Source organism: Solanum dulcamara, chromosome 8 (assembly GCF_947179165.1).
Source record: "Solanum dulcamara chromosome 8, daSolDulc1.2, whole genome shotgun sequence".
Taxonomy (NCBI): domain Eukaryota; kingdom Viridiplantae; phylum Streptophyta; class Magnoliopsida; order Solanales; family Solanaceae; genus Solanum; species Solanum dulcamara.
The window spans coordinates 76,231,141-76,248,282 of record NC_077244.1 but is presented as its reverse complement, the minus strand read 5'-3'; the positions used below and the strand labels follow the sequence as shown (position 1 = coordinate 76,248,282).

Genomic DNA, 17,142 nt, shown 5'->3' with positions numbered 1-17,142 from the left:
TCACTTTTAGTATAAAATATATGTATATCATCCTTTTTGCATATCACAATCATGAGTCATTCACTAAACTGATAAGTACACAATAACCAATCAACACTTTATGATACATTAGTGAATATATTATCTAAGTATGTACTCTTCTCAGGCACATTTGCACTATCAATACTAGGCCTTAACTAACATATCAAGTCATTATGCACTTTGCAAACAATAACCAATCAATATAAATCATCAATAGACTTGTCAAATTACAAACAAGTCAATACAATCATAGAAATCATATTCATCCTGACCTTGCAGCTGTATAATTTCTGCATCTTGCTAGTCATCTCTAACACTATCTCAATAATTATAAGTCTCACTCTCAACCGTATACGCATGCTAAAGGGTCTTACTTTTTCCCATCTAGTCATGACTTGCAAAGGACCCTAGGTATCCATGTACATACCGGCGCGATACCCAATCCAACCACACACTAACCGCTCGTCCATAAGCCCACATCGAACTCGAGTCACTCATCATCAAAATAGTAAATGTATAGCATATCTTAATATGCTAGCCTCTCTAGTTACCTCTTAGAATAACAAAATAAGCAACATGGATTCACAATTCATAATATCAGTAAGATAGTCAGCTCAATATTCACGTGCTTATTCATACAAGCAATCATTAACTCAATTATAAGTAAACACAGATTATGTCCGAAGACCAATCAACATGAAAACAACTCGTATAACATATCGGAAACTAAGCAAAGTCTAATTCCAAGTAAATCATAACCTATCTCAACTGAAAAAATTGAAAATGAGCAAGCTAAATTGTGGGTGCCTTCCCTTTCCTTAGCACCTTATGACACTCAAAGTCTGAGACAAACAAAAGAAGGTAGTACTGAATACTTTAATCATCTATTTCCTCAAACGGAGGTCTTGGATATTTAAATCCACCTATTTCTACTTTTTTAGAAGGTCTAACTATTTATCTAAAAGTTATTTCATCCAATAGGAGGTTTTCATGATTATACCAATCTCATTCATGGAGCTTCAGCTCCGTTAACCTTTCTTGAGCACTTCATATATTCAAAGAATCCATTTTTATGGAGTTTCTAGGTTCCCCAAAGACAGAATTAATGGCTGGATTCATAGTTCTCTACTAAAAACAGTATTTAACACTTTAGAATCGAAAATCATGCCTGAATATACTCCCCACATGCTGTCCCATCAAGATAATAATTCTAGGGTTCAAACCCATAAATTCCTATGAAGACCATACCCCTTGATTTTAGGAGGAAATCGAATTATGGACTGAATATAATCCAATTGAAAATCACACGAAAATTGTTTTGGAGGGTAAAAAAAAAATGGTAAATGGTAAAAATCTTCATAAGGGAAAAATAATAATAATTTATCAATAGTAAAAGGTTAAAATTTGTTCAAGGGGGTTCGTGAAGCCATTTCAAAACAGAGCTCTTCTCAACTCGGATTCAAGAATCAAGAACTGATTTTTCTATATCAATTTCATTCTCGTGCATTTCTACTCTGTTTTATTTTTCCTTTTCTTGGATTCTTATTGATCACCAACTCTTTTCTCCCATTACATTTGTTATCTGGTGAAAAGTTGGTATTTTTTTGCGATTGATTTTTCCAGCAGTGCATCTTTGATATTTCTCTTACACTTTGTTCTTTATTCTGTAATAGGTGAAACATGTCTATAAGACACAATTTAGTTGAATACAATGGAAGGCCTTCTTCTGATTACATTCACTGTAATATGTGCAAAACGCGAGTTGCACTGGTCCAGGATTACATTCTGACTGTAAAGATTTCTCACTGTCTCTGCATTATTTCCTTCTATCTATTATAGTATCGATTTGTGGTTCTGTGGACTACAGACATTTGTATCATGAATTGTGATTAATTAAGCATGTAATTTCAGTACTCTGTTATATTTCTTGACTAAGCACTGAACCAACTTATCTTCTTGTCTTGTGTACATTGCAGGGAAACGACTTAGTGACAGCAGCGTTCTTTAATAGATTGTAAGTCTCATGCAATTTCAACATCTTGATATTTTATTTATCGCCTAATGAGGCATATATGCAGGTTTAATGTTGAAGTATCAGAGGACGAGCCATATAAAAAAGTAATAGATGGCAAGACCCTAGCCGAGACTTACTGTGTCCAATGTAGAAACCTGCTCGGGTGGAAACTTGTAAGATTATTTGAGTTTCATGATAACAAGATGATTTTGTTGCTCTTTTTTTACCCTCTTAAATTACAGAATTTATGATTTCTCCAGATTGCAGTCTCCCAGCCATCTATTAATTACAGAGAAGGAGGATTCTATATGAGATTGTAAGTTTCTAATTACAAAGTTGCAAATTGAGACTGTTTGTACACTTACATATGTGGTATGCCTCGTAAGGTGTTAATTCAAATGATTATTTTGTGGCAGGGACAAGCTTATTTACTGGAACGATGTACCGTTGTTTGATTTTCTCTTTGGAGGCGATAACGAGCAAAATGCTGATCAACATGGAGATGCTAGTGAGCAAAATGCTGATCAACATGGAGATGCTAATGAACAGATTCCTAATGAACAAGATTTAGGCGCTAATGAGCAAAATGCTGATCAAGATGGAGACGCAAATGAGGAAAATGTTGATCAAGATGGAGACGCTAATGAGGAAAATGTTGATCAAGATGGAGACGCTAATGAGGAAAATGCTGATCAAGATGGAGACGCTAATGAGCAAAATGTTGATCAAGATGGAGACGCTAATCAACAAGATTTAGGCGGTAATGCGCAAAATGCTGATCAAGATGAAGATGGTAATGAACAAGATTTAGGCGCTAATGAACATGGAGGTTGTTGTAGTTGTCTTATGTAGTGGTTCTGTATGTCAAACAATTGCTGATTGAGAGCACTGAAGTTTATCGACTGAATCAACTATTGATGAAAATGCAGACATCCATAGCCTACTCATGCTGCAGAAGCCGCTTACTACGATTTATGAAGATATACACTTCCACTGGGTACAGTGGCTGGAGTTCATACTATACAAGTAGTAATTCGTAGCTGTGTAGAACTTCTGCTTTTTTGATTTTGGGATTAATATTAGTTCTTCATTTTGGAGAAAAGCAATCTAGACTGATCATTTTACATGTTTGTTCTCTATATGCTGCTTAGTTTGTCTTCAATTTCTTGTTGCAAGTCATTGTGTTACTTCAAGCCTGGTTCCCAAGTTGAACTCAGACAATTCAGTTAGCTACAGAGTTTCCTTTTATTTCTTATTTTTTGGTCCAAACTCTAAACTTGTACTCATCTGACTTGTCAATAATTGTGAGGCGTATCAAATGTCAATAAAGAAACTGCACGGTTAATAAGAACAATATATTACTCCTTCCATTTTAATTTGTTTCAAATTAAATGTTTAAAATCACGACATTTTGGGTACATTTTGACATATTTTACTAGTATGTACATAAATCAATATAACATTCTTTTGTTATAAGAAACTCATAGCATAACTTGTGGAACTTATGCCTTAGTATATCTAACTAAAGTGCCATGCTCATATTATATAACCTCTGAAATTTGTACAATTCCTTTTGTCATGTAGTCATGTTTGGCATGATTTCGTAGTAGAGTTTTCCTTCAGTTGGCACATAATAAAGAATGGCTTCGCCCGGACTCGAACCGGAGACCTTCAGTGTGTTAGACTGACGTGATAACCAACTACACCACGAAACCTTCGTGATTTAGGTGTGCTACTTTAGTATTTACCTATCTAATTTCACCTATTCATCTCTCTCACTCAAGCTCATGTGAATTTACTTTGCTATATCTAAAAGTAATTGATGAAGTTTATGTTTGGATATACAATAGTCATGGTTTCAAATTAGAGTTTGGATATGTAATTTGGGATCATCAAATCCCAAATCCTCCAAAACATATGATTTGGAATTTCAAATTTTTTAAAATATAAAACTTGGCCCATAACCAGGGCAGATCTAGACTTATAGGAAGGGGTGTCACGCCACCCCCTGATCTCGATTGAAAATCTATATATACATGTATATTTGTATATGTATTTATAAAATAAATATAAATATTAAATGTGGCACCCTTAGAAATAATGAGTTTTGTGGTGTCAGTAATTAAAGATTAAGTTTACCATCGTAGGATGCAAGTTCTAACCCTGCTATAGAGTGTATTTTCTTAAAACTTTTTATATCATGCAAACATCAACATCGAATTTATCGTAAAAAATTGTGAATAAAGATATTAGAACCATAGACCTCTTGTAAGTAAAATCTTAACTAAACCAACATATCAAGTCTAAATTTTGTATGCAAATTTTCTAATAAATATTAAGTATCATCTTGCTCCACGAAGGAGTTTTTGTCATAAATTACTATTCAAAGCAGCATGGCACCAGACATTCAAAATTCTAGATCCGCTTTTGCCCATAACATAGATTCTTCTACAGATATTTGTATCATGAATTAAGCATGAAATTGAGTACTCTGTTATAATTCTTGACTAAGCACAGTACCAAATTATTTTTCTTGTCTTGTACACTTTGCAGGTGCAGACAGGACCATTTTGCAGAGTGATCCTTAAAAGGGTGTAAGTCTCATGATTTCGTGCCATTTGAGATATGTATACACTTTTTTCTGCATACGTTACAAACCTTTGTATATATGCAGGTTTAATGTTGAAGTATCAGACAACGTGTATAATATTTGACCATTTGGAACTACCGTTACCAATGTTAACTGTGTCCAATGTGGAATGATCTTCGGCTCGAAACTTGTAAGATGATAATATTAGAGAGAATTTTGTTTTCATGAACAAGAAGATTTTGTTATAGTTGCCTTATGTAGTGGTTCTGTATGTCCAACAATTGCTGACTGAGAGCATTGAAGTTTATCGCTGCCTAAAAGCTAATACAAATCCTATAGTCCTGTTTGGGGTGAATTCGTAGTAGAGTTTTCCTTCACCATAGCTAGTCTATTTCTGAAGATGCCAGCCTCTCAAGTCTCAACAAGAGGATCCTAACTTCTTAAGTAAGTTGCAGTACCAGTAGAGGTTTGGGACATAACGATTTTTTTTTAAAAAAAAGATCAGAAATGGCTACTCCTGGACTCGAATAGGAGACCTTCAGTTTGTTAGACTTAGCTATATCTAATGATCAAGCTCGTGTTTGGATATTTGATCTGTAGTCATGATTTCAAATCAAAGTTTGGATATGTAATTTGGGATCATAATTTCAAATGCCAAATTCTCCTAAAAGTTTGATTTGAGATTTCAAATCTTTTAAAATGTAAAACTTGGCCCATAAGTATATTTTATATTTAAAAAGCTCCATCATTTCAATTTTTATTTTACAAAAAAAAGACTCATGTTCAGTCTAAAGAGATTGTCCCTTTAATTTAATGTAATAAACATATGAATTAACTAATTATAGTCAAATAGTATGTCACACATCTATTGTTTGATGTAAACACCCGATACAGAAATTAAAATAAAATGTGAATATGAATAGTGTCAGAAATTAAGAAGAAAATAGTTTTGGAGGGTAAAAAATGGTGGAAAGTTTGTTCAATGTGAAGCAATTTCAAATTTCCCTCCTTTGTGAATTAACAATAAATACTGAGGTTCTGTGGGCTACATATATTTTCTTTGATACTCCAAATTAATTTCTTCTGAATTGTTCTTACCGTAACTATGTTGTATCTTTTGATGAAATAGCTGCTGATTTCATTAAAAAGATTGTAAGATTCAATCCCTTAATTTCTACTGCTATTGTGATTAATAAAGCATAAATGTTACTTATATTTCTTGACTAAGTTATTCTCATTTTCTTGTGTTGTACACTTTACAGGTGGGGCCAGGAGGGATCTTTAATAGAGTGTAAGTCTCTTGATTTAATGCTATTCTGAAAATAGGATATTACACATTATTTCAATAGCTTGGGATTTTGTTATTTGCCTAAAAAAAAATTCTGCGGTCTGAGGCATATATGTATTATGCATACGTTATACAAACCTTTGTATATATGCAGGTTTAATGTTGAAGTATCGGACGACGTGAATGATCATCACCAACAAGATGTAAATACCCTAGCCAATAAATACTGTGTCCAATGTGGAATGCTGCTCGGGTGGAAATTCGTAAGATACTAATATTAAAGAACACTTGATTTTCATGAGCAAGACGATTTTGTAAATACTGAATTAATGATTTCTCCAGATTGCAGTCCCCCAACAGTCCATGTTTATTAGAGAAGGAAGATTCTGTATGATATTGTATGACTTGTAAGGATTAATGCAAGTGAATATTTTGTGGCAGGCACAATATTAGTTACTGGAATGTTATACCATTGCTTGGTTTAAACGAGGAACAAGATTTAGGCGCTAATGAGGAAAATGCTGATCAGGATGGAGGCGCTAATGGACAGGTTCCTAATGAACAAGATGGAGGCGCTGATGAGGAACAGGTTCCTAATGATCAAGATGGAGGCATTAATGAACAAGTTCTTAATCAAGATGTAGATATCGCTGAGGGAATGGGCAATATTGATCTAAATGCAAACACTTGAAGCAACTACTCATTACAATAGCCTACTCATGTTGCAGAACCAGCTTATTACGATACAGTTCATACTATACAAGTATTAATCCATAACTGTGTCATATTCTGCTTTCTTTTTTGGTTCTGGGATTAATATTACTTCATTTTGGAGAAAAGCAATTGACACTGAACGTTTTACATGTTTGAGCTCGGGTTCTATATATGCTGCTTAGTTTATCTTACCTCTAATTGCATCCATAACGTATCTTTCTTTGAGCAAAGTTTCTGATTTTTGAGATTGAAATTCGCTTAACAATAACATTTGTTGAAATTCACTTGCTCTTATTTTTAAGCAAAACTGAAATACAACTGGTTTCTCGTAAGTAAAGGAAAAGAAAAGGAAACGCAATGGTATTTAAGTCGGTGCATATATATGATTAAGGTAAAATGTGAATAGACTAGTATCAGAAATTTAAAAATGTATCAATCGGAGGGTAAAATGAACAATCTTCTTAATGGGAAAAATAAAATAAATTGTTCAATTGAGGTTCAAATTTCCCTCCTTTGTGAATTAACAGTAAAATCAAGAATCAAGAAGTTGCCTTTCTATATATATCAACATTCTCTTCTCATTCCCTTTGTATATCAATATTAGTCTTCAACTCAATGGATTGTGATTCCATCCATTGCCGTGTGTGCGGAACTCGAGTTGCATTCATCGAGGATGTCTTTGTTATTGTATGGATTCTCACTCTCTCTCTCTCTCTGCATCTACTTTTCCATCTACGCTTCTTCAATTGAATTCGTCGAGGATTACATTAGTCTTGTATGGATTCTCACTCTTTCTCTCTATGCTTCTTGAATTATTCTTTTGATGAATTTGCTACTGATTTCAATATCTACTGATTCAATGTTTAATTTCTACTCTGTTATATTTCTTGACAAAGCACAGAACCAACTTATTATGTACATTTTGCAGGTGTGGCCAGGAGGGATCTTTACTAGGCTGTAAGTCTCAGGATTTCGTGCAATTTCATATTACATATTGTATCATCAACTTGAGATATGCATATTGCATATGTTAGCAACCTTTATATTTTTATATATGCAGGTTTAATGTAGACAACGTGAATTATCATCAATCAGAAACTGGAACTACCGCAGCCGAAGCTTACTGTGTCCAATGTGGAACGATGCTCGGGTGGAAATTTGTAAGATACTCATATTAAAGAGCATTTTGTTTTCATGAACAAGAAGAATTTGTTGCTTTTTTTATAAAAAAAAAATACTGCATTTTCTATTTCTCCAGATTGCAGTCGCCCCACAGGACATGTATGTTATGGAAGGATCATTCCTTTTGAGATTGTAAGTTTCTAATTATAAATTTGCAAATTGAGAGTGTACACATAAGCGGTATGACATGTAAGGGTTGATGCAAATGAGTATTTTGTGGCAGGGACAGACTTAATATCTGGAATGCTGATGAGCAAAATGCTGATCAAGATGGAGATGCTAATGAACACATTCCTAACGAACAAGATTATCAAGATGGAGGCGGTGATCAACAGGTTCCTAATGAGCAAGATTATCAAGATGGAGGCGGTGATCAGCAGGTTCCTAATGAACAAGATTTAGGCGCTAATGAGCAAAATGCTGATCAAGATGGAGGCGGTAATCAACAGGTTCCTAATGAACAAGATTATCAAGATGGAGACGGTGATCAACAGGTTCCTAATTTAGGTGCTAATGAGCAAAATGCTGATCAAGATGGAGGCGGTAATCAACAGGTTCCTAATGAACAAGATTATCAAGATGGAGGCGGTGATCAACAGGTTCCTAATGAACAAGATTATCAAGATGGAGACGGTGATCAACAGGTTCCTAATGAACAAGATTATCAAGATGGAGGCGGTGATCAACGGGTTCCTACTGAACAAGATTATCAAGATGGAGGCGGTAATCAACAGGTTCCTAATGAACAAGATTATCAAGATGGAGGCAGTGATCAACAAGTTCCTAATTTAGGCGCTAATGAGCAAAATGTTGATCAGGATGGAGGCGGTGATCAACAGGTTCCTAATGAACAAGATTATCAAGATGAAGGCAGTGATCAACAGGTTCCTGATGAACAAGTTGTGAGCGCTAATTAGCAAAATGCTTATCAAGATGGAGGCGTTAATGAACAGAATCATGATCAAGACGGAGGCGCTCCAATGAACTGAATGAAGATGTAGACCTTGATAGCCTACTCATGCTGATATTCTGCTTATACAAAATGCTATAATCCATAATTGTGTGATATTCTGTTTTCCATTTCTGTTTTGAGATTGCAGTACATGTTATTACTTCAGGTTGGAATAAACCAATTGACACTGAACTCTTTACATGTTTGAGCTCGGGTACCACCGTTCTCTATATGCTGCTTAGTTTGTTTTTAATTTCTTGATACAAGTCATCTGTCAAGCATTTGAGTATAAACGATTGGTTAAAAGTTACTACTGGATTACTAATTTTGCTTGACAGTAAATGCTACTACTATATCTAACTAAAGTGCCAGTGCTCATATTATACTAATATGGGTTTCTGTTTTCTGCCGTTTAATATATTGCAAATGTGTAACCTTCGGAAATTTGTACAATTCCTTTTGTCAAGAGGCTATTGCAATGTAGATAAACATAATTGTTGTTCTTATATATACTGGACGAAGCAATCATATTTGAGGATTCATGTTAATGTTAAGTTGCAGTTTCTGTCTTGTTTGGCTAAGAAATGATCCTCAAACTTTAACTGATCTGTGTGTTAGACTGACGTGATAACCAACTACACCTTGATTATGGTAGCTGTTTTCAAACCCATCTTTCGTTGAAAAATAAAACCATTCAGCTAGGGCCGGATAGTAGTCTGAAACCGACTTCGGCTTGGGCCGTGTTCTCTAAAACCCGATTAATTAACTGGGCCAGATTCCCCTGCAACATACCCTTTCTCAGAACAAGATTCCGATTCTGATTTTGATTCCTCTTCTTCCCCCGTCCACCGGAACTGGGTTTGTTTGGCAACAACCAAGCGCTGTTGCTGTATGTCCAACAATTTCTGATTGAGAGCATGAAGTTTATCGCTGCCTAAAACGCCTAAAAGCTAATACAAATCCTGTAGTCCTGTTTGGCATGAATTTGTAGTAGAGTTTTCCTTCACCACTGCAAGTCTATTTCTCAAGTAATGTCTCAACAAGAGGATCCTGACTTCTTAAGTAAGTTGCAGCACCAGTACAGTTTTGGCACATAAGGGAAAACTCAAAAAAATATAGATAAGGAAAATGGCTTATTGATGGTAACTGTGTTCAACCTAAATACCAGAAGAACGAACAAAAAAAAAACTGGAAAACAGAAAATACTAAAGGTATAAAGCCAATATCCAAGACTACAGAATTCACTTGTCCTTACCCGAGTTTGTTGATGATTTCCTTCCAAGATAAAATGGATAATAGTGGCATCTCAAACTTCGATAACTTCATCGAACTCAAAAGTTATCAACGAAATCACACAAAGAACCGATTTTGTTTGTAAGAACAAAGAAGAAATTTGATGTATGAAAAGCTAGATAATAGTTTGTTGATGATTTCCTTCCAAGATAAAATGGATAATAGTGGCATCTCAAACTTGGATAACTTCATCGAACTCAAAAGTCATCAACGAAATCACACAAAGAACCGATTTTGTTTGTCAGAACAAGGAAGAAATTTGATGTATGAAAAGCTAGATAATAGTTTTGGAGTGTAAAAAACAATAATTTCGTAAAGGGAAAAATAAAAATAAAATAAAATATATCCCTAGTAAAAGGTTAGAAAATTTGTTCAATTTCAGAAACATTTCAAAAGAGAGCTCTTCTCAACTAGTATTCAAGAATCAAGAACTGATTTTTCAATATCAATTTCAGTCTTTTTCATTTCTCCTCTGTTATAATTCCCACACATTTTTCCTTTTCCTGGATTCTCATTGATCACCAACTCTTTTCTCCTGTTACATTTGTTATCTGGTGAGAAGCTATTTTTTTTTCTATATCAATTTCAGTCTTTTTCATTTCTATACCAACTAGTATTCACGAATCAAGAACTGATTTTTCTATATCAATTTCAGTCTTTTTCATTGCTCCTCTGTTATAATTCCCACACATTTTTCCCTTTCTTGGATTCTCATTGATCACCAATTCTTTTCTCCTGTTACATTTGTTATCTGGTGAGAAGTTAGTATTTTTTTCCCAGAAGTGCATCTTTGATATTTCTCTTACACTTTGTTCTTTATTTTGTAATAGGTGAAACATGTCTATTAGGATTTGGTTCTTGATCCAACAATTTGTGACAAGACACAATTTACCTGAACACAATCATATCCCTTTTGTTAATTACCTCCGCTGTCATTGGTGCAGAACTCGAGTTGCACTTATCCAGGACTACATTCCTACTGTAAGGATTTCTCATTCTGTCTGCATTATTTCTTGCTATCGATTTCTGGTTCTGTGGACTACAGACATTTTCTTTGATACTTCAATTAATTTCTTCTGAATTGTTCTATTCGTTTAGAAAAAAACTATAGTATGTTGTATCTTTTGATGAAATCTTTCATAAAGACAATATGTGTGATTCAATCCCTTCATTAAGCACTACTCTGTTATATTTCTTGACTAAACTCAGAACCAAACTTATATTCTTGTGTTATAAACATTGCAGGTAAACGACTTAGTGTTTGCAGGGTTCTTTACTAGAGTGTAAGTTTCATGAAATTTCAACTTCTTGTGATTTTATTTATCTCCTAATGAGGCATATATGCAGGTTTGATGTTGAAGTAGCACAGGGTGAGCAGTATCATCGAGTAATAGATGGCATGACCCTAGTCGAGACTTACTGTATCGAATGTAGAAACCTGCTCGGGTGGGAACTTGTAAGATACTAGTAATATTAAAGATCATTTGAGTTTCATTAAAGACGATTTTGTTTCTTTTCCCCTCTTAAATCACAGAATTTATGATTTCTCAGATTGCAGTCTCCCAACCATCTAGGAGCCATAGAGTAGGAGGATTCTATATGAGATTGTAAGTTTCTAATTACGAATTTGCAGATTGAGACCATCTGTACATGTAGATATGTGGTATGACTTGTAAGGTGTTAATTCAAATGAGTATTTTGTGGCAGGCACAAGATTATTTGCTGGAACAATGTAACGTTCCTTGATACACTCCTCAGAAGCAATAATGTACAGGCTCCTAATAATCAAGATGGAGGTGCAGATGAAGAACAGGATCATGATCAAAATGTAGGCGCTAATGAGCAAAATGTTGATCAAGATGGAGACATTAATGAACAAGATTTAGGCGAGAATGAGGAAAATGCGGATCAAGATGAACATGCTAATGAACAAGATTTAGGCGCTAATGAGCAAAATACTGATCAGGATGAAAATGGAGACATTAATGAACAGGTTCCTGATGAACAAGAAGTGGATGCTAATGAGCAAAATGCTGATGAAGAAGGAGGTGCTAATGAACAAGATGGAGGCGTTAATGAACAAGTTCCTAGTCAAGATGTAGATATCGCTGAGGGAATGGGCAATATTGATCTAAATGCAAACATCTGAATTAACTATTGATGAAAATGCCTGCTCATGCTGCAGAACCAGTTTATTGATAGAGAGTTCATTCTATACAAGTATTAATTCATAACTGTGTGATATTCTGCTTTCTTTTTGTTTTTTTTGGACTATAGTACACATTGTTATGACTTCATTTTGGAGAAAAGCAATTGATACTGAACATCTTACATGTTTGTTCTCTATATGCTGCTTAGTTTATCTTTTAATATCTTGATGCAAGTCATTCGTTAAGTATTCAAGTATTTGACGGTGAACTCTAGTTTGTTTTTCATAAAAATGTGGATGCCTAGTTAGATTTTAACAGATATGAACTCTAATGGCTTTTCCTATCTGTTTATTCCTACATCATGAGGTTAAAACTATATTGTTATTCGGTAATATGCTGGCCAGAATTCGCCATTTCTTCCTTTTGGCAATTGCTATTGCAATCTAGATACAATTCATGCAATCATATGAATGTTAAGCCAAGGAGAAGTCCTTCAGTGTGTTAGACTGACGGGATGATCAACTACACCACGACACCTCATTCAGTTATATTTGTGCATTCACAAATTTTAAATTCTTACATTCACTTAATTATACAAATTTGAGATTCTTTAATTCATTGAAATAAGTTATACAAAAAAAAAAATGGAGAATTTATCCCTAGTAAAAGAAGTAGTAGAAAAATCATTCAAGTGGGGTTCTAGAAGCCATTTCAAGAGTAAAAACAGAGCTCTCAACTTGGATTCTGTTGGAATTTTCAAGAGAAAATAGCACGAATAAGCAAAAGGAAAAAACGGTTACGGGCATAAAATCCTGAAACAACACGTTGCTTGGCGAAACAATGTGTTGTTTAGGAATCACTTGGGCTGATTCGTTGCCCCTCTTTGGCTATTGTTTTTCTGATGTTTTTTCCTGTTGTTTAAGGGTTAGAAATAGGAGAACATCCTTGGCATATTTCAATTTCAGTCTGAATATATATCCAAGTGCCAACATTCTTCTACAAGCTCTGTACTTGGTTCGAAGTTGGTTCTTTTCCCATTGTTGAAGTGAACTTTTTCAGTGACAGGTAAAACATATCTATTGGTAATTGGTTCTTGATTCAACAATAGGAAGGCCCTTTATACTTTACTACGATGAAATCCCTGATCATGATTGAATCCATTGTCGTATATGCAGAACTCGAGTTGCATTCGTGAGTATTACATTCCTAATGTAAGGATTCTCATTTGTTTGTAAGCACACCAAATGGTTCTGTGGGCTACAGATGTTTTCTTTGATACTCCAAATTTAGGAATTAATTTCTTCTGAATTTTACTTAACCATTCGTTTAGGAAGAACTCTAAATTTTGATGAAATTGCTAATGATTTCATAAAGACCATACGTAAGATTTTTCTTGAAATGAAGCAACATTTTTATAGTCAATTTCTAAATACATCACCAGTAACATTTTTTCTTGCCTTATTTTTTTTTTCTTCCAGTTTTCATGACTGAATATATAAAACTACAACTGAGATCAGGAGAAATTGTCTCCACGAATTTTTCTGCTATTTTCTAATCTACCGCTTAACCACGTTGACCACTAGCTAGTAATAATAGCAAATGCTACTGCAAGGCATTAGACAAGTCACTGTTTCCTTCCTCTCTGGTCAATTGATTCTTTTGCTTTCTCAGATAACATTTTGTATTCACTTCTTTTTGTTTCTCAGTCAGCTCCAATTTTGCACTCCTGCAGATCAATATCAGACAAAGAAAATGAATCAAGAAGACTCAAATATCCACAGAGAATTAAAAAGGCAAATATTCCGTCAGGGAGATATTGATAACGGATCCAAAACTATCAATTATAGGAACCCCACAATAATAGGACAGCAATGCATTTAGGACTATAAAGTTGAGAAATCTTGATATTGTAGCATTTGTAAATTTCAATCAAGAAAGCAGGACATGATATATATATATATATATATTCACAGGATTAAAGTTCTGTTATAGTACAATCTTGAAGGGAAAGTCTAATAAATTGGTGAAAATATATTGTCACACACTATGAGTTCTCCTTCCAGCCATTGAGTAAATTAATTGACGTGTTGTGGTGAATAAAATGATAAAAAGCTCCGTTTTGCTTACGTAGAGGAGAGTAAATACTCAATTGTCCCAGAAAGTACTGCTGAACCTATTTCAGTCCTATCATTTTCTGTAAGAAAAACAATTGAATAGCTGGATCCGCACGTCAATTGTACGAAAGATTACAGAGTAATTTATCACGGCAAGGAACCTTCATACACCTACCTCTCCTTATAAAGCAATAATCATACCAACGCAAGTTTTTCTACTCATGTCTCTCTCTTCATATCCTATAACAAGGAGCAATTTTATTTCCATCATATTGACAAGTAGTGTTAGAATTAGAATCTTTACTAAGAAAATTCAAAATATAAAAAAGTAAACAAATGAAAGAGCCATGGGTTAATATCTATTATATATTTACACAAAATTTAATTTTTCAACGAGTGGTACCCTAGCTCTGCCCCTATTGGCAAGGTGGGCAAGATTTTTAACCAAGTACATCTAATAAATGCTGTATTTGATCATGGCTGCAACTTGATCCATCACCCGCCAATCGCCTGTTGGCATTACTCAGCAAGTACAATCTAAATCTAATATCCTCGTTTCGCTAAACTGTTTAGAGGTATGTTAGCTTAATATGAAGCTTCAACAGATTATCAGGCTTGTTAGTGAAAATACATGTTGATGAACCAGATTAATCAATCAACATTTTCGATTATGATGTTCAATTAGATACAAAACATAACTGTTTAAGCTATGGCGTATACGCAAAGAAACAAAAAATTCACCAGTAAATGTACTCACCGTTCTACACTGTATGAAGAAGATCTCTTTAGAACTGGAAATTTCTCCTTCTTCTTCATCTCGATTAAACTCCCACTGAAGTATTCCTTATCTTCCAGCTTAATTCTCTCTTCACTTCCATGATATCCCGCCATTGGACTCACTACATCCTTCACCGCTTGATTGGTACACCTACCACGTGGCAGACGGCTTTTATAATGTGAAATCAAGGAAAATCCATTCTCCTTCCCATAACCGGGCCCACAATGCTTGAACGACATCGAACCGCAATAGAGTAATTGCATCAGAACGGAAGGTGCTTTGCTCTTTCCGTTTGATTGAGTATTAGCTGTTGGTTCTTCGCTGATTGTATCTGGCCGTAAGATCACTTTTCCGTCCGTTTTCATCAACGTTTCTAGCGTTTCAGAGCTTGAATTGGACAGTGGTGGTGAAATTTCACTTCTGTTCAGCTCCGTTGAATCATTCGGACTATGTTCAACCTCGTCCTGTTCTTTACAGACCGGTTCAATGGTCCGGTCTTCTCTCAGCTCTTCTTCTTCTTCGACGATTCGCATTGCTCTTCGCCGGCGTCGTCTGTCTTCTGTTTGAGTCGAAGCGTCGGCTCCGGATCTTCCGATTAATTCGCCGGGTGACTCTGCCTTGTAAACTAGGTACTCGTGGAAATCGGAGGAACTCCAGGACTGATTCCGGCGCCTTGCCACCGGAGGAAACTCACGATCCTCGGCCATTTTCTGTATTTCCGGCACCGGATTTCTAGGATTAGAACAAGCGATATCATCAGGTTGCGAAGGCAATGCGCTATCGGGAAGCTCTGATCCTTTCAGAACATACTCTTGACCATGTGCTGGGTAGATAAAATCGTTCTCTGTCAAATCGTGCCACACGAACCCATTCCTATAGCTTCTGAATTTCCCAAAAAAGTAATAAAATTCATTTCAGCTCCACATGGATAAACACTGTTACATCAGAAATTAAAACAGAAAATGGGAAGTAATTAATTCACCTTTTAGCAGACCAGGAGTACATAGAGGCCATGCCTTTTCCACGAAGACAATTCAAGCGGTTGATCACATCTGAATGAAACGTCAAAAATAAAAAATAATCAAAACCTTTGAAATCATTTGAACACACCCTTTTTGTTATTTTCTTCAGCTATGAAAATTCTGCATACCTCTGAGATACAGACCATCAGGGGAGGAAAGATGAACCTTCATGAAATGAGGATGTTCAAGTTGGCCATTTCTGGAGAGATAGTATACGACAGGTACTTTGTTGAGCTTATGGTTAGGAGGTCCAGTCCATACTTTGGTACGTTCAGGGCTTGTTTCTCTACCTTTCCATTTCTTGTGCATTTGGAGCTCCGTCGTTCTCGACATTGTTCACCGCTTATTAGTTTGAGAAAGGTAGAAGAAATGGAACCTCGATATTTGAAATTTGCAAGCTTGGAATTCAGTGAAAGTTGTGGAAACTGAAAACTGTAAAGAGTAAATGGCGGGGGTTCACGTTTATAAGGTGAGGTGTGGGAGTCTAGATGGAGGAATGTGGACGGTGAATGGAAGGAGCGAGGGACCAGAGTTTCAAAAATAGGATGCGCCAGTCTTCAGCTCCATGACAAACTTCGCCAACGTGTTGATTTCACTTATATTCTGCCACTCATTTTATTTTAGAATCGGAAAAGGTCCTATTTGTCCCTTGCTCTCTGAAAATGATTATATTTGTCTTTGTCATACTTTTCTAATATATTTGCAACTTTAATTACATATTTGGCCTTGAACTTTTAAGTTTATGTCCCACATGGATATATATATTTATTCCATTTAATCTATTTCAGAAAGTACAGAGACAAATATGACTTTTTTCTGTTTTAAAACTAAAATTTTAAATTTTAATTATAAAATTAGACATAATTTTTAAAAAATATAATTTACATATTTGACCATTTGACTTTCAAAAAAGATATTACATAAATTCCAATATATTGAAATAATTTCTTACTTGAAGATACGATGTGATAAATAATGCTTATAAGTAACCCTTGCTTAAGCAAAGGAAAAACAAAGAGCGCAT

At 35.0% G+C, this 17,142-nt stretch overlaps 4 protein-coding genes and 1 non-coding gene across 11 annotated transcripts; 3 read left to right on the top strand and 2 right to left on the bottom strand.

Annotated features, from left to right (window-relative positions):
• Positions 1-1,296: 1,296 nt before the first annotated feature.
• On the top strand, positions 1,297-3,174 carry LOC129898572 (uncharacterized). Of its 2 annotated transcripts, none has more exons than XM_055973158.1 (6): positions 1,297-1,613; positions 1,695-1,812; positions 1,998-2,035; positions 2,100-2,217; positions 2,296-2,351; positions 2,452-3,174. In XM_055973158.1, exons 2-6 carry the CDS (start codon positions 1,702-1,704, stop codon positions 2,885-2,887), a joined length of 759 nt encoding a protein of 252 aa, XP_055829133.1. In that variant the 5' UTR covers positions 1,297-1,613; positions 1,695-1,701; the 3' UTR covers positions 2,888-3,174. The 2 variants fall into 2 exon arrangements, with proteins under 2 accessions (XP_055829133.1, XP_055829134.1); XM_055973159.1 differs by having other exon boundaries at positions 1,305-1,613; positions 2,100-2,208.
• Positions 1,597-12,387, top strand: LOC129898571 (uncharacterized). 3 transcript variants are annotated; one of them, XM_055973157.1, is made up of 6 exons: positions 1,597-1,606; positions 10,885-11,035; positions 11,300-11,337; positions 11,402-11,510; positions 11,606-11,661; positions 11,762-12,387. In XM_055973157.1, the coding sequence occupies exons 2-6, from the start codon at positions 10,892-10,894 to the stop codon at positions 12,201-12,203; spliced, it is 789 nt and encodes a 262-aa protein (XP_055829132.1). In that variant the 5' UTR covers positions 1,597-1,606; positions 10,885-10,891; the 3' UTR covers positions 12,204-12,387. The 3 variants fall into 3 exon arrangements, with proteins under 3 accessions (XP_055829132.1, XP_055829130.1, XP_055829131.1); XM_055973155.1 differs by lacking the exon at positions 1,597-1,606 and adding an exon at positions 10,358-10,608; XM_055973156.1 differs by lacking the exon at positions 1,597-1,606 and adding an exon at positions 10,652-10,808.
• On the bottom strand, positions 3,677-3,750 carry TRNAV-AAC (transfer RNA valine (anticodon AAC)). Its single transcript has one exon. It is a non-coding gene; the product is annotated as a tRNA-Val (tRNA).
• LOC129898570 (uncharacterized) lies at positions 7,227-8,969 on the top strand. 3 transcript variants are annotated; one of them, XM_055973154.1, is made up of 6 exons: positions 7,237-7,402; positions 7,556-7,584; positions 7,688-7,787; positions 7,886-7,941; positions 8,033-8,144; positions 8,190-8,969. In XM_055973154.1, exons 1-6 carry the CDS (start codon positions 7,301-7,303, stop codon positions 8,724-8,726), a joined length of 936 nt encoding a protein of 311 aa, XP_055829129.1. In that variant the 5' UTR covers positions 7,237-7,300; the 3' UTR covers positions 8,727-8,969. The 3 variants fall into 3 exon arrangements, with proteins under 3 accessions (XP_055829128.1, XP_055829129.1, XP_055829127.1); XM_055973153.1 differs by having other exon boundaries at positions 7,227-7,314; positions 8,033-8,969; XM_055973152.1 differs by having other exon boundaries at positions 8,033-8,969.
• Positions 12,388-13,595: 1,208 nt separating the features above from the next.
• On the bottom strand, positions 13,596-16,712 carry LOC129901706 (protein SOSEKI 5-like). 2 transcript variants are annotated; one of them, XM_055976958.1, is made up of 4 exons: positions 16,247-16,710; positions 16,079-16,148; positions 15,076-15,978; positions 13,596-13,930 (listed from the first exon to the last, which is right to left on the bottom strand). In XM_055976958.1, the coding sequence occupies exons 1-4, from the start codon at positions 16,449-16,451 to the stop codon at positions 13,807-13,809; spliced, it is 1,302 nt and encodes a 433-aa protein (XP_055832933.1). In that variant the 5' UTR covers positions 16,452-16,710; the 3' UTR covers positions 13,596-13,806. The 2 variants fall into 2 exon arrangements, with proteins under 2 accessions (XP_055832933.1, XP_055832935.1); XM_055976960.1 differs by lacking the exon at positions 13,596-13,930 and adding an exon at positions 13,937-14,558 and having other exon boundaries at positions 16,247-16,712.
• Between the last annotated feature and the right edge of the window lie 430 nt (positions 16,713-17,142).

Excerpts from the sequence above, each read along its gene's own strand:
- LOC129898572 (XM_055973158.1), top strand. The coding sequence starts at position 1,702 with ATGTCTATAAGACACAATTTAGTTGAATACAATGGAAGGCCTTCTTCT. Across the intron at positions 1,813-1,997 it reads TCCAGGATTACATTCTGACT|GGAAACGACTTAGTGACAGC; the intron begins GTAAAGATTTCT and ends TGTACATTGCAG. Across the intron at positions 2,352-2,451 it reads GGAGGATTCTATATGAGATT|GGACAAGCTTATTTACTGGA; the intron begins GTAAGTTTCTAA and ends ATTTTGTGGCAG.
- LOC129898570 (XM_055973152.1), top strand. The coding sequence starts at position 7,301 with ATGTCTTTGTTATTGTATGGATTCTCACTCTCTCTCTCTCTCTGCATC. Across the intron at positions 7,585-7,687 it reads GGAGGGATCTTTACTAGGCT|GTTTAATGTAGACAACGTGA; the intron begins GTAAGTCTCAGG and ends TTATATATGCAG. Across the intron at positions 7,942-8,032 it reads GGATCATTCCTTTTGAGATT|GGACAGACTTAATATCTGGA; the intron begins GTAAGTTTCTAA and ends ATTTTGTGGCAG.
- LOC129898571 (XM_055973157.1), top strand. The coding sequence starts at position 10,892 with ATGTCTATTAGGATTTGGTTCTTGATCCAACAATTTGTGACAAGACAC. Across the intron at positions 11,036-11,299 it reads TCCAGGACTACATTCCTACT|GTAAACGACTTAGTGTTTGC; the intron begins GTAAGGATTTCT and ends TAAACATTGCAG. Across the intron at positions 11,662-11,761 it reads GGAGGATTCTATATGAGATT|GCACAAGATTATTTGCTGGA; the intron begins GTAAGTTTCTAA and ends ATTTTGTGGCAG.
- LOC129901706 (XM_055976958.1), bottom strand. The coding sequence starts at position 16,451 with ATGTCGAGAACGACGGAGCTCCAAATGCACAAGAAATGGAAAGGTAGA. Across the intron at positions 15,979-16,078 it reads TACTCCTGGTCTGCTAAAAG|AAGCTATAGGAATGGGTTCG; the intron begins GTGAATTAATTA and ends TGGGAAATTCAG. Across the intron at positions 13,931-15,075 it reads TCTTCATACAGTGTAGAACG|GAGTGCAAAATTGGAGCTGA; the intron begins GTGAGTACATTT and ends ATTGATCTGCAG.